The 13,349-nt window shown below is 43.5% G+C and overlaps 1 protein-coding gene across 2 annotated transcripts in view; it reads left to right on the top strand.

Moving 5' to 3' along the window:
* The window catches only part of kif5aa (kinesin family member 5A, a), a 40,363-nt gene that overhangs the window by 13,105 nt on the left and 13,909 nt on the right, over positions 1-13,349 (top strand). For both annotated transcript variants that reach the window (XM_067442983.1, XM_067442984.1), the window contains exons 12-20: positions 463-677; positions 2,427-2,495; positions 3,179-3,385; positions 4,848-4,994; positions 5,821-6,009; positions 9,192-9,309; positions 10,250-10,308; positions 10,515-10,621; positions 12,319-12,420. In XM_067442983.1, coding sequence (XP_067299084.1) covers positions 463-677; positions 2,427-2,495; positions 3,179-3,385; positions 4,848-4,994; positions 5,821-6,009; positions 9,192-9,309; positions 10,250-10,308; positions 10,515-10,621; positions 12,319-12,420 — 1,213 coding nt within the window. The remainder of the gene's footprint in view (positions 1-462; positions 678-2,426; positions 2,496-3,178; positions 3,386-4,847; positions 4,995-5,820; positions 6,010-9,191; positions 9,310-10,249; positions 10,309-10,514; positions 10,622-12,318; positions 12,421-13,349) is intronic.

Genomic DNA, 13,349 nt, shown 5'->3' with positions numbered 1-13,349 from the left:
AAAGCATGTGCCGTAACTTAGATATATTTTTAAGATGGTAGAATGTGGTTTTACAGATGCTAGAAACGTGGCTTTCAAATGAAAGATTGGTATCAAAGAGCACACCCAGGTTCCTCACTGACGACGAGGGCTTGACGGAGCAGTCATCAAGTGTTAGACAGTATTCTCGGTTACTACTTGTGGGTTTTTTTTGGTTTAATAATTAGAAAATAGTATGAAATTCCTAGTATTTCAATGTTGTGCCACTCCTTCTGCTGATATGCCGTTTGTCGAAGGCACAGGCTGTTCATGGATTCTTCAGTAACATGTCTAAGGTTATGTAAGCTCTGAGGTGATATTTCTTTTAACATTATGTGTCTGATGTAATTAGATCATATCCCTTCCGGTATCCTCACTCAAATATCAATTGAAAGCCCCTAACCCAGCCTGTGTGTTGATGTTCTGTTGGTGTGTTCTCCACAGGAGAGAATGTGCCAGAGACGGAGCAGGCAGATGCTGATGTGGTGAAGCTTGACGTCAGCGAAGAGACGTCTCTGGATAACGAGAGGCCGTCGGAGCGCCAGCGCGAGCGGGAGAGAGACTTGGACTCCTCCTCTATCGTGGTGCGGATCTCGGAGGAAGAGCGGCAGAAATATGAGGAGGAGATCCGCAAACTCTACCGGCAGCTGGACGATAAGGTGAGCGCTCGCTCGTCACAGTATCACTGCAATAAAGGCTTTTCTTACTTAGTGTGTTTGTCTTGTTTTAAGTCCAAACATCTAAACTCTTACATTAAGAAACATTTACTAGACAAGCAAAAGTTTTTGTCTTGTTTTGGGGGAAATAACTCAAGAGAGTTTTTCCTTAAAATAAGCTAAATATGCCACTTTCACGTGTTATCGGAAGTTTCCTACTTCCCACTTCAGAAGTCGTGATTACGAGCTTGTTGTGTTCAGGCGCTTTGTTGTCGGAGAGAATGGAGGACGCCAGGTTTGTCAGGGAACTCAGAAATAGGAGGACTCAAATGCTGGGATGATCGTGAGGAAAAAAAAGTTTATTAGGGAACTGAAGGACAGAACATAAGCAGTCTCAGTGTGACAGAACAAAAGCTGTGTTCTCTCTGACGGTGGTTCCCGTGCGCACAGCACAAACATAAGCAAGCTTGCAAGAAGAGGAGGCAGGTCGTAGCACCAAAAGACAAGTCCTGGCTCAGCAAGTGACTCAATCTTGCTACTAACTCCTCGTCTTAAGGTTCCTGAACACAAAAGTCAGCAGGTAATAACAGAACACATGCACGGGAACACAGAACATGAGACGTTCACACGACATAGCATATGTTCAACTGACAACAAGAGGTAGACACAGCTGGGCAAATAAAGGGTAGAGGGAACGAGTGACAGGTGTGGGATATCAGCTCATGATCAGCTCATTATCCAATCACGAGCTGCAGAGAAATGACAGGACAGGACAAACAACAGGAAGAGCCAGTGTCACACCCTGAACCTGTGACAAGGTTCATTCATGTGTGCGTCTTTGGAAAATGTTATTTTAACATCCCAGAAAAATCATACTGGCAAACACAGCAGTACAACACGAAAGCATATCGTTTATAATCACATTCACAATAAAGGCATAATGTAGACAATAAAGGCTGCTTAAAGACTCAACTGGCAATCGTTTTCAGCCATACCTGATCCTTTTGTAGAGCTGCTTTACCACACTATCTATATAGTCATCTTGCTCACTATTCTGGAATGACTGTCAACTAGATGCGAATTTCGATGTGTTTAAAATACAAGATATGCTTCAAATGCTTATTGATTTATGTAAAAATGTACTTTTTTACGGACAAGACAAGACAATGAAATTGTTGTGGGAAAAAAGCGAATAAAACACCTGCCACAGCAGAAACTCGTCTCCCATCCGCCATTTAGAACGCTTATGCCACGCCCATCTCGGGAACTTGGGTATCAAAATTATTTCTGAACTTCCCAGTGGTAAACACGACATCAGAGGGCGTTCATGTGCATTTTTTACCTCGAAAACTCGTATTTACGATAATTCCGAAAGCACGTGAAGGCAGCAATAATCTGCCAATGGGGTGAGAAAAATAATCTTAACTCAAACAGAAAACAAGATTATTTTTCTCACCCCATTGGCAGATTATTTATCTTATTTTAAGCAAAAACTCTCTTCATTTAGAGCTATTTTCCCCCAAAACAAGACAATTACTTTTGCTTGTCTAGTAAATGTTTCTTGTAAGAGTTTTTAGATGTTTGGACTAGAAACAAGACAAAAATACTGAGTAAGAAGAGCATTTTTTGCAGTGCAGCTCAGCAAATCAAGGCTCACTGCACCAGGTGTCATCTATCAGATCAATATCAGACTACAGTATGTAGATGCAAAACAGGAATTTAATGATGTGTGTGTGTGTGTGTGTTTTCTAGGATGATGAGATCAATCTCCAGTGTCAGCTTTCAGAGAAGCTAAAGGAGCAGATTCTGGATCAGGATGAGGTCAGAGGTCACATTTGTACCTGTCCTGTTCAGCTGTTATTATTATAATTGTTGAAGGCATGCACATCCCAACAACAGTTTAAATACAGGTGCCAAACCATTTTTATTTTTACAAAACAAGATAAGTCAGCACACACTGTTGCAGTTCTCCAGATAATTCAGTGATCTGGCCAAAAATAGACCCTTTGGCATTTCAGTAGATCAATAAAATGAGAGATTACGGGATGCAGACGTTAAATTAGCATGAGCTGCAAATTAGGGATGGCAACAGGGCTGAAAACCCTGAGATTCAAACTTTTCATTGCAATATTTACAATTATTGCGTGAAAAATACTAGTGAACACCAGATTTTTAATCAAAACCAATAAACACAAACCAAACAGCAAACAGCTTTAATATTAAGGATCTAATGATGCAGTCCCATAACTTTCCTAGTGCGAGGAGACCATTAAAGTTTATAAAATCCATTCAATCTACATGCTTGACATTTGCATTAAGTAAATAACTTCTGTCCAGCATCAGCTCGCACGGGTCAATCCCAGACAAGACTGACTTTCATTCGATTATTTGCTATTCCTAAAGACCCGAAGCGTGGCTCATCCAGCCCGGTTTAGTCTGTCACGAGGGGGAAGTTGTGAGGGATATTGGGATGATATAAATGGCTGCTGTTGTTGGTGTTGCAGCTGCTGGCGTCCACGCGTGGAGACAGCGATAAGGTTCAGACGGAGCTGGGCCGGCTGCAGATGGAGAGCGAGAGCGCTAAGGCGGAGGTGCGGGAGGTGCTGCAGGCGCTGGAGGAGCTGGCGGTTAACTACGACCAGAAGAGCCAGGAGGTGGAGGAGAAGAGCCTGCACAACAAGCAGCTGGCGGAGCAGCTCAGCCACAAGATGGTGACGCACGCTGCCTTAAGCCCTTTAAATACGCTTTTACTAGAGAACTGCACAACACAGTGTCAAAACCAAATATTTTCCTTAATGTAGGCTACATATATCATAAAATGTCAAAGTCAGCAAATACAGTCGAAGCACAATCGCTACTCATCATCAGTCATAGCTATTAACTATTACGGCGTTCATTACAAAACCGTCTTGAAGAAGCACGTGTTCACTATTACATTTCCGTCTTCAATTTCCCCCCACAAATTAATTCTGTGATTTTATCAAGGTGTTTTCGATCAGTCTGATGTTAAAAACATAAATCCTCCGGTGACCCGGGTATGTAATAATGCTTCATGGCACTGCTGGCACTGTTGGAGGATTAGGATACTTATTATGGAAATAATATACTTAAAAATACATATACCTAAATGGGAACGCCTACGCCGATGGCAGAATAAGGAGAGAACGAGCTTTCATTCAGGGACATTATCAGCAAAACTGCATGAGTTTTATTTGATTTAAAGTGTTTAAAATGAACGGAAATATTTTTAATTAGCCTAAAATAACACTATTTATTTATGTTTTTATGGATATTTTGATATATTTATTCTACATCATATAAAGGATATTGAATGATATTCAGCAATGTAATGTGTAAGGCACAAATGGCATTTATAGTCCGTATCTAATATTTTTCAATGTCTTGTACCTTTGATAGTGTTGAACATGGTGTCACGTGGATGGGAATGTGCATGCAAATGATATGCAGATGAGGTAAAACTAGGCGTTGTCAGCTCCATATATGGTGATTTGGGGGAGGAGTCAGGGTGGAGATGCACGTACGCACAATCTGCTGCTGGCTGTGATTTATAAAGGGGTTTATAAACCGTACACACGGTTTTATAAATCTGAATTTTTTGTGCGTACGCAAAATCTAGCTTTTGTACATATGTACACTTTTAGGATGAAATCCACGCAAAGTTTTATAAATGAGACCTGTTGAGTGAGATGTTTCCAGCTCAGTCACAATGCAAACATTTCAGTGCCACAGACGTACTGATGGCAGCCCGTTCACTTTCTATAGTCGCGGACGCAAGGTTTAGAAAAAAAATCAACAATATATAAAAATTGAAGTTATTGCTGTGTGTAAACTCAGCTGTAGGTGTACGGCTTTAACTGGACCTCCAGCTGTCATCTCATGAGAAACGCCACACCTGGCGAAGGCTAATGTTGAGTGACATCAACTGGACAAATGAGTAAAAAAAAATCAACATCGAAACGGAAATAATAAATGTTGTTTTTTTGCCGCAGCACATTCGCGTTCGGTGTGGAAGCGCTCTACACACACAGCTGATAATTTTACTATTGCGTGAATTATTCACTCGTCAAAATCGCGTCCAGTGTGAAAGGGCCTTTATTCTCACGTGACCCTGTAAATGAAGGACGTGTTTTCACTGCTTCCATTGCTTTCTAGGCCAGCCTGATGGAGCTGGAGGCGGAGCTTGCTCAGATGCAGGAAGTGAGCTCGCAGCAGAGGAAGCGCATCGCTGACGTGTTGAACGGGCTGATGAAGGACCTCAGCGAGTTCAGCTCCATCGTCGGCAATGGAGAAATCAAGCTTGTGCGTTTTGCTCTGTTGTTTACATTTGTATGAGTTCGGTTTTAATAGTTTAAAGGGATAGTTCACCCTGATATTCTGAATAATCAGACAGTTGACGGTAGGGGAACAATACTACGGAAGTCGGTGTCTATCGTCAACTGTCTGATTACCAACATTCATTTTTAAAGGCACAATATGTAAGATTAAAATATTCAAAAACCACTAGAACAGTGTTAGATATTTCGTTGAACTTATATTATCCCAAATTTTATTAGACAGGTGAGCAACTGATCATTGATGGACAGAAACTAATGATTGTTCTCCAGCTCAACACAGTTAGTCTTATTGTTTAAATCTGCTGTTGTTGATTTACCGCACAGAGTGCCGTGTTTTACCGCCTAATATGATCTCGCTCACTGCAGTGTCAACAAGCAGCTCATAGTAGCATTATAACATCACTTTAACACACTCAGATGTGTGTGAGAGGATAAAACAGTGCTGCGTTTTACACACACACACACACACAAGCGGAAGAAGCAGAAGCACTCACAGCAGAATATAAGCTCCGCCCACTCAAGAGTCAAGACACGCCTGTTTTGAATAAGTGGCCGCTAGCAGCCGGAAAATTACATTTTGTGCCTTTAAATGTATTTATTTTATTTAATACAAATGTATAGAGTGGTAATCTAATGAAGGGATGTAACATTGCATGTAGATGGGGGGCTTGAAAATATTGTTCTCTTTACAAAAGGGGGCGTGGCAGATAACGTTTGGGAACCCCTGCATTATGGTAATTCACTTTCCTTTAGATACAGATGAGTATGTCTCTCTCTGTGTGTGTGTGTAGCCGGTGGAGATCAGCGGTGCGATCGAGGAGGAGTTCACCGTGGCGCGGCTGTACATCAGTAAGATCAAGTCGGAGGTGAAGTCGATGGTGAAGCGCTGCAGGCAGCTGGAGAACATGCAGCTCGAGTGCCATCGCAAGATGGAGGAGACCAGCCGAGAACTGTCCTCCTGCCAGCTGCTCATCTCACAGGTGTGTGTGTGTGTGTGTGTGAGACGGGTCACTCTGCACGTCATGTTCCTTCATATGTTCTCTCTTCAGCGTATGAAAAGCCCTGAACCATTAGGTAGATAGATAGAGACATGGAGACATGAGGGTGGGCTAATTTTACTCAGGCAACCTAACCTATCCCTAAACCACTTCTTACTCTAACCCTACCCGTTACAGCACTGATGGGTTGATATTGTAGTCTCTGTAGCCTTGGAGCAACTAGGATGTAACCCCATACCAATGCTCATCCTAAACCTACCCATGTTATTGATTAGGTACTGAGTCTACTTTATGGAGGATGTGTTTTTGCTCAATCTCCCAATTCCAAACCTGCCTGGACGAGTGCTAGGTTTAGGGGAGCTGTTGTAATTTTTCAGTGCCTAACCCTGGCCTGAGCCATCAGACTTGACATACTGGAACGAACACAAATGGGTTCTGTCTATGGGCTTCTGAAGCAGTGTTTGAATATTTATGATTTGGGAACAACAGGATTTCCTGGTGGAATGCAATGCTAGGCCAGGATTATCCGGCTGTGACCTTTGGGTCAGGGCTGGGTTCGCTGGTCTGGAGTAGTCAAAAAAATTCACATTTCGGGATCAAGGAGACCCTAAAAAGACCATTATATATATTTTGGATATCCTAAAAGACCATTATAGTGAAGGCCTGCAAGCCGCCAGAGCTGAACTGGTTGAGTCGGCTCGGGTTCGTTGGGAGGAGGCATGGCAGGTTGCCATTAGGTGGACCCACAGAAATGTAAAAATAATTAGACAATCAACAATTCAATTGGCCATCGGTCACAAGGCCAAGATTAGGTAAGATCCAGAGAGGATGAGGAGTTATTGAGGAATCCCCAGAGAGTAGAAGTAGGAAGAAAGAATGTGGGGGCTTAAGTGGTGCATCTCCGCACAGGGCCACCCTCGTCCTTGCCGGTGGGTAAGATCCAGATCCGGCAGGGGATGATGGAGGGCGTCACAGTGGTCGCTTCAAAACCCAGACTCACTCTGGTGGTTCGTCGAAATACTCACTCTGCAAAGCACCTTCAAGTCGTCCGTTAGTAGGATTAAGAAAGAAAGAAAGGCAGACCAGGCTTTGGGAATCAGAGTAGTGCCTCTTTGTCCGGGCCCACCCTCATCCTCGGCAGTAGAGGGACTTCAGGAAGGGGCCCAGGGGATAGACCAATCCGGGTTCATGGTCGAGGAGTTAGGTGATAGTCCAGTATGGTTCTTAGAAGAGGACACTGGTGAGGAGGAAGCTGACCAGGCCAGGCTAAGTTCAGCAACTGCAGGGAAGCATGGATTGGCGTCCTCTAGTGCTTTACATGCACTTGGAGAAGGGGTGGAAATGGAAAAGAAAAAGCAAAGGAGAAGGGATGCTAGGCATATAATTCCCAAAGAGTTAAGGGAGCCCATCATTGACCTCCAGAGAGAGGTCGAGACAGTGGATCAGAGCCTGAACAAGAGGCACAACTATTATGGGGACAAATAGGAATTGGGACTCTGGTCAGGCGGATCCTATTTCTGGGAGATTCTGACTCGTATTGGCAATAGTAACGTGGAGGTAGACCACTACCCAGGGGCTAATTTGGCCCAAGCCTATCACTTAATCAAGCATAAGACCCCAAAGTCCGTGGAAAAACAACATGTGGTACTTGCATTTGGGCTGAACAATAGGGAGCAGGGGGATTCTGGGAATCTATGGAAGAGCTTTGAACATCTGCAGGGAGCAGCGTTCCAGACGTTCCCGAATTCATATCCCTATGATTAATAACAATAAAACCCTGCTGGGCCGGCTGGTGGACAATATCAAGATGATTAAAAGCATTATTCAGAAGACCAAGTGCAGCATCCCATTGGTGCAGTAGGAGTCCTTTAAAACAGAAGGGGATGAAAAAGTGACGGGTGCAGCTATGTTCAAGCATTAGCTGGGGTGTTTAAACGTACGGTGAAGAGGGCAGTGGAGCATGGTCTATTGCTGAACCCATCAGTGACTAATTCATCACAGACTTTTGATTTGTCCCTGGCACAGTTGAGCCTGTTGGACTTATCCTTCATTCCTGTCATTTAGTTGCAGTTTGATAAGGGATCTCTTCTGGCAGATCTGGGCCGGTTGCATGCCAGGGTGCAGAGAGACATTTTTTTGGACCAAGCTCGGACTCGTCCTGGGCGCTACTATTTTCTGTTACCTCAGGTTGGGTTCCACCACCCCAAAGTTTTCTGGGAGAAATGTGGGGCTTTTTTGAAAGAAATATGAAGGCTGTTCAGGAGATATCTCCAGGGGCACGGCCTCCACTTCATAATTTGAGTGAAGAGGAGATACAGGCATTGGAGGGATTGTCTCGCAGGAGGGACATTGTCATAAAGTCAACAGGTGGTTATTATGGATAGGCCGCAGTATGTACAGGACGAGCTGAGGCAGCTAGGGGATGAGGAGTTTATGTCAAGTTGACAGTTCCCTTTTTTTTAGATTAAATTCCTCGCATTGAGAAGGTCATCAAGGCAGATTTTTTTGCTTCCAAAGGTGCACAAGCCGCGGGATAAGTAGCCCACCCTGTTAATGCCCCCAGGCCGCCCCATTGTTTCAGACTGTGGGAGCGAACGCTACAGGGTGGCAGAGTTTATAGACTTTTATTTGAATCCATTATCAGTGAAGCATTTCATTTATATTCAAGACACGTATGAATTTTGTTGAGAAAGTTAAACTCTTGAAGGCACCAACAGAGGCTTTTTTTGTGTCACTTGGAATTTGAGAGTACCAATACCAATTCTTACTCTAACCCTACCCGTTACAGCCCTGATGAGTTGACGTTGTAGTCTCCGTAGCCTTGGAGCAATTAGGATTTAACCCCATACCAATGCTTATTATGTTTCTTTTCTCTAAGCCGATGCCGAATCGGTTGAATCTCCTAGTGCGGAGTATGGTATAGTCGCGTTGTCCATGCCGTTTTCATCAGTCTCCCTATTCCAAACCTGCCTAGATGAGTGCTAGGTTGGGGGAGCTGCTGTATTATTTCAATGCCTAACCCTAACCCTATCCCATAGACTGCCATTATAATAGACCCCATCCATTTGTCCATCCAGAATTTTCTCTGATGCTGTGTTTCCTGCTGTCCCAGAGCTGCGGTGTTCTTTATCACGTTAACTTTGTGTTTGTATGTGTGTGAGCAGCATGAGGCCAAGATTCGCTCTCTCACAGAGTACATGCAGAACGTGGAGCAAAAGAAGAGGCAGCTGGAGGACAATTATGATGCTCTCAGTGAAGAACTGTACATGATTCAGAACTCAGGTGAGACACTAACACACAATTACACATCTTATATTAGAGACACATTTCATAGACACTGTGCTTTTATAAAGAAGTGATATAAACCTCCGTCGTAACGCTTTAAAAGGATAAAAATGAGAAGTTTTACAACTCTAACTCTTCCTAAGCTCCAAACTCTGCACAGACATCCGGCTCTGGCAGATTTCCAAATAGGCCAAAACCCAGCAAGCAAAGGGTCTCGGTTAACTATAGGCCGATATACTCCAGCGATGAGTAACCCACTTCTAGCCAAAACGACCTTGAATTTGGTTACATGCTTTTTTTTGCCAAAATAACTTGATGAAATATAATTTCACATGTAAGCAAAGTCAACAGTGATTACAAGGTGTTTGGTTTCATTTCTTTGTCATGTTCATATTCTAGATGACAAGTCTATTCTTGGGCTATGGTTAGACGTCTATTACATTTTCACTGACCACCCAAATTTTGCCTTGTTTTAGCCCTGATGTCAGGGCTGTGTTTGGACAGCTATTTCAGGATTCATGTCCATCTCCTTATTAAATGTAAAGCCAAAGGAAGAAGTCTAGAAGACAGTCAGGAGTTGTTCACAAATAATCAGAGAAGCAACCCAAAAAATTAAGTATAATAGAATTTAAAACTTTCAGACTGCTGGCCAAACCTTTCTTTATTCTTCTAAGCCTAATTGGAGTTCAACCTCAAGCTTCATCCACCAAATTCAGAGCTGTCTGAAGATCTGTACTGACTTAGCATGCTATATATTTTCTAAATGATTGGACTTGCCAGTTTCCTTTATCAGAACTTCAAAGATGCCATAATCCAACTGACTGAACTGAGACATTCACATGACCTGAGAATTTAAACCGTGCCCAAAAGGAGGCTTTCAGATTGATCTCGCGCCTGTACTGCTAGATTAATGGCTCTGTGTATATGTTTGTATCAGAGAGTCACGTGGCAGAACTGGATGGAGGAGAGAAGGCTGACAGAGAGGCTGATGGGAAAGTAAGTTTGACATACATGGGTCAAGTATTTAATACATAAACAGTCCTGTGACTAGTGTAAAGAACACACACATATATATAACACACACACATAAGTCAATAACGGCAGTCAAACACATGGACCATAGGAAGGTGTGTGAAGTAATATTATTGGACTATTGTCACGTGAGTCACAGTGAGTGTAAATGTGTGTGTGTGTTTGTGTAGAAGGCCGCTGGTCGTCCATCTCTCCATGCAGAGTCTCGTCAGAAGCAGCTCAGCCACCTGAGGGACGAGATTAATGAGAAACAGCGACTCATTGATGACCTGACTGAGTTAGTCTGGTTTATAACTACTTCCTGTATGCACCATATTGCCAAAAGTATTGGGCCGCTCCTCCAGATCCCTGAGTTCAGGTGTTCAGTCTCTTCATGGCCACAGGTGTATAACTCCAGCTCTCGGCCTGCAGACGCTTCTACACACATTAGTGTAAGAATGGGTCGCTCTCAGGAGCTCAGTGAACTCAAGCGTGGGGCCGTGATAGGCTGACACCTGTGCAATAAGTCCATTCCTGACATTTCCTCACTACTAAATATTCCACGCTCAACTGTTAGTGGGATTAGAACAAAGTGGAAGCCATTGGGAACAACAGCAACTCAGCCACGAAGTGTTAAATCCCAGAGCGGGGTCAGCGCACGCTGAGAACCTGTTCCCAATTACACCTGTAAGGCCGCCCAAATCGTCCCAATGGAGGCTAACGATCGGCGGGTGAAGGTCGCTGCGCGTTCGGTCTTTTCAGCGGGGCAAAGGGGATTTTATTCCAATTCCTCGTTATCTGACTCCATTTAATCTTAATTTAGAATTTGGGTTAGAATGCCAATTGGTTATTTGGTCATTATATTTAATAGTTTAAGTACACATTTAATTATTCCGTTTAACCCTTTGTTGAAATTATACCCAACCTGAATAATTCCAGAGCAAGTCAGAATCAATCAAAGTGTAACAATTTATTAACAGTCAGATAAATGTATAATGCCAATTACATAATCAATTCAAAGGTAATCCATATATAACATCAAATACTCTGAAGTAAAGAATGAAATATACCTGACTTATCAAAACGATATCAAACACATATAATACTGTATCGTGTGGATTGACATTGTAATATAGAGATTGTGTGTGTATTTTCAGTGATCTCAGCATGAGAGAGGGAAGGAATCGGGGGAGAGTGGGTCAACAGGGAAAGATGTAGATTAGCTGATAGTGAGGTGAGACTTGCGTCTCCAGTGGTGCATGAAGGACAGTTCAGATGTTAATTTCCTTAATTTTCTCAGAGAGTCCTTGTTCTTCATTCAGACATTTCGGCATCTGCTAGTTTTTTCAGTCTTACACACCAATTAAGTTTGGTGGAAGGGGGATTATGGGGTGGGGCTGTTTTTCAGGAGTTGGCCCTTAGTTCCAGTGAAAGGAACTCTTAATGCTTCACCAAGACATTTTGGACAATTTCATGCTCTCAGCTTTGTGGGATCAGTCTGTGGACGGCCCCTTCCTGTCCCAGCATGACTGCGCTCCAGTGCACAAAGCGTCGCTCCATAAAGACATGGATGAGGAGTTTGGTGTGGAGGAACTGGACTGGCCTGCACAGAGTCCTGAGCTCAACCCGATAGAACAGCTTTGGGATGAATTAGAGCGGAGACTGAGAGCCAGGCCTTCTCGTCCAACATCAGTGCCTGACCTCACAAATGAGCTTCTAGAAGAATGGGCAAAAATCCCCATAAACACACTCCTAAACCTTGAGGAAAGCCTTCCCAGAAGAGCTGGAGCTGTTAGAGAGGGTGGGCCGACTCCAGATTAAACCCAACGGATTAACAATGGGATGACATTAAAGCTCATGTGCATGTTAAGGCAGGCGTCCCGAAACTTTTGGCAATACAGTGTAGATGAGGGCCTTCTAAAGGCATTACACATCGTAGTATAATCTCTGAATGCTGTAAATGATTTGCTAATGTTGTCACGACATGTCTTCCAGTAAGAATCAGGCTCTGGAGCTGGAGCTGGCTCATGTGCGGTCCAGTTTCAGTAACCTGAAGATGCAGGATGACACCAAGAGCGCCTGCTTGGAGCAGCTGTCGTACGTTTATCTGCCATTGCACTAAAACACTAAGATTATAAAGAAACGCTTCAATGATCATGTCGTGAGTGTTAAAGAGGACCTGTTGTGCTTTTGTCCATCATCTGTCTTTAGTGTGTGATGTTGCATGAAAAGTTCTTTATATCAGTGTCAGTGTTTCTGAGGTTTCCTCCGGGGACACACATATATTCCTCATTATAATAATTAATATGCAGAATAAAGGGGTGGGGCCTGGTTGAGTTAGTGAGTTGTGTGTTGAACTGGCAGTTATGGTAAGGGGCATTTCCCAAACACCAATCACAACACACTGCTCCAGCCGACCAATTAGAGCACAGTGTGCTTTACAGAAGGCGGGGCTCCATAGACACCGGAACTAAACGGAGTTACTGACAGACTGGGAAGAGAGGAGCTGCAATAATGGAGAATATGAGGAATAATCAACATTAAAGTAGAAAAACCTGCTCTAGTAGAGCCAGAAACCACACCCGCCTAGCTCGACCATAGTGGCAAACCACCTGTCACTCAAAATGGCCACGCGAAGTCAATGGAAAGGCGCGTTGACGCGCGTCTGGAGGTCCTGCGGAGCGATAGGCGCGTTTTGTGCGGTGCGATGGACGCGATTCCGCCTCATTCGCGCGTCCAGTTCACGTGAATAACGCAAATTTGAATCGAATTGAGTGTCTTGCGCGATACGTGCGAGTGGTGCTTTTTGTGCATTCACGCGTTTGAAGCGAATTCGCGTCTACGCCCGAGTTGAAAAACTTGAACTTTAGCGTCAATCCGCGTTAACCAATGAGGAGCCTGCTTGCTGCTGTCACGTGATGAGAAACCCTGCATATAATTTAAAAAATCCTGATATTTTGTCACTTAATGTAGTTTTAATGCTTTTCAGTTGATAATGTAGTTGTTTAAAGCTGAAGTATGTGGTT

The sequence above is a fragment of the Pseudorasbora parva genome, chromosome 5, assembly GCF_024679245.1.
Source record: "Pseudorasbora parva isolate DD20220531a chromosome 5, ASM2467924v1, whole genome shotgun sequence".
Lineage (NCBI taxonomy): Eukaryota > Metazoa > Chordata > Actinopteri > Cypriniformes > Gobionidae > Pseudorasbora > Pseudorasbora parva.
The sequence above is the reverse complement of the archived record's forward strand: the minus strand, read 5'-3'. Positions and strand labels throughout refer to the sequence as shown.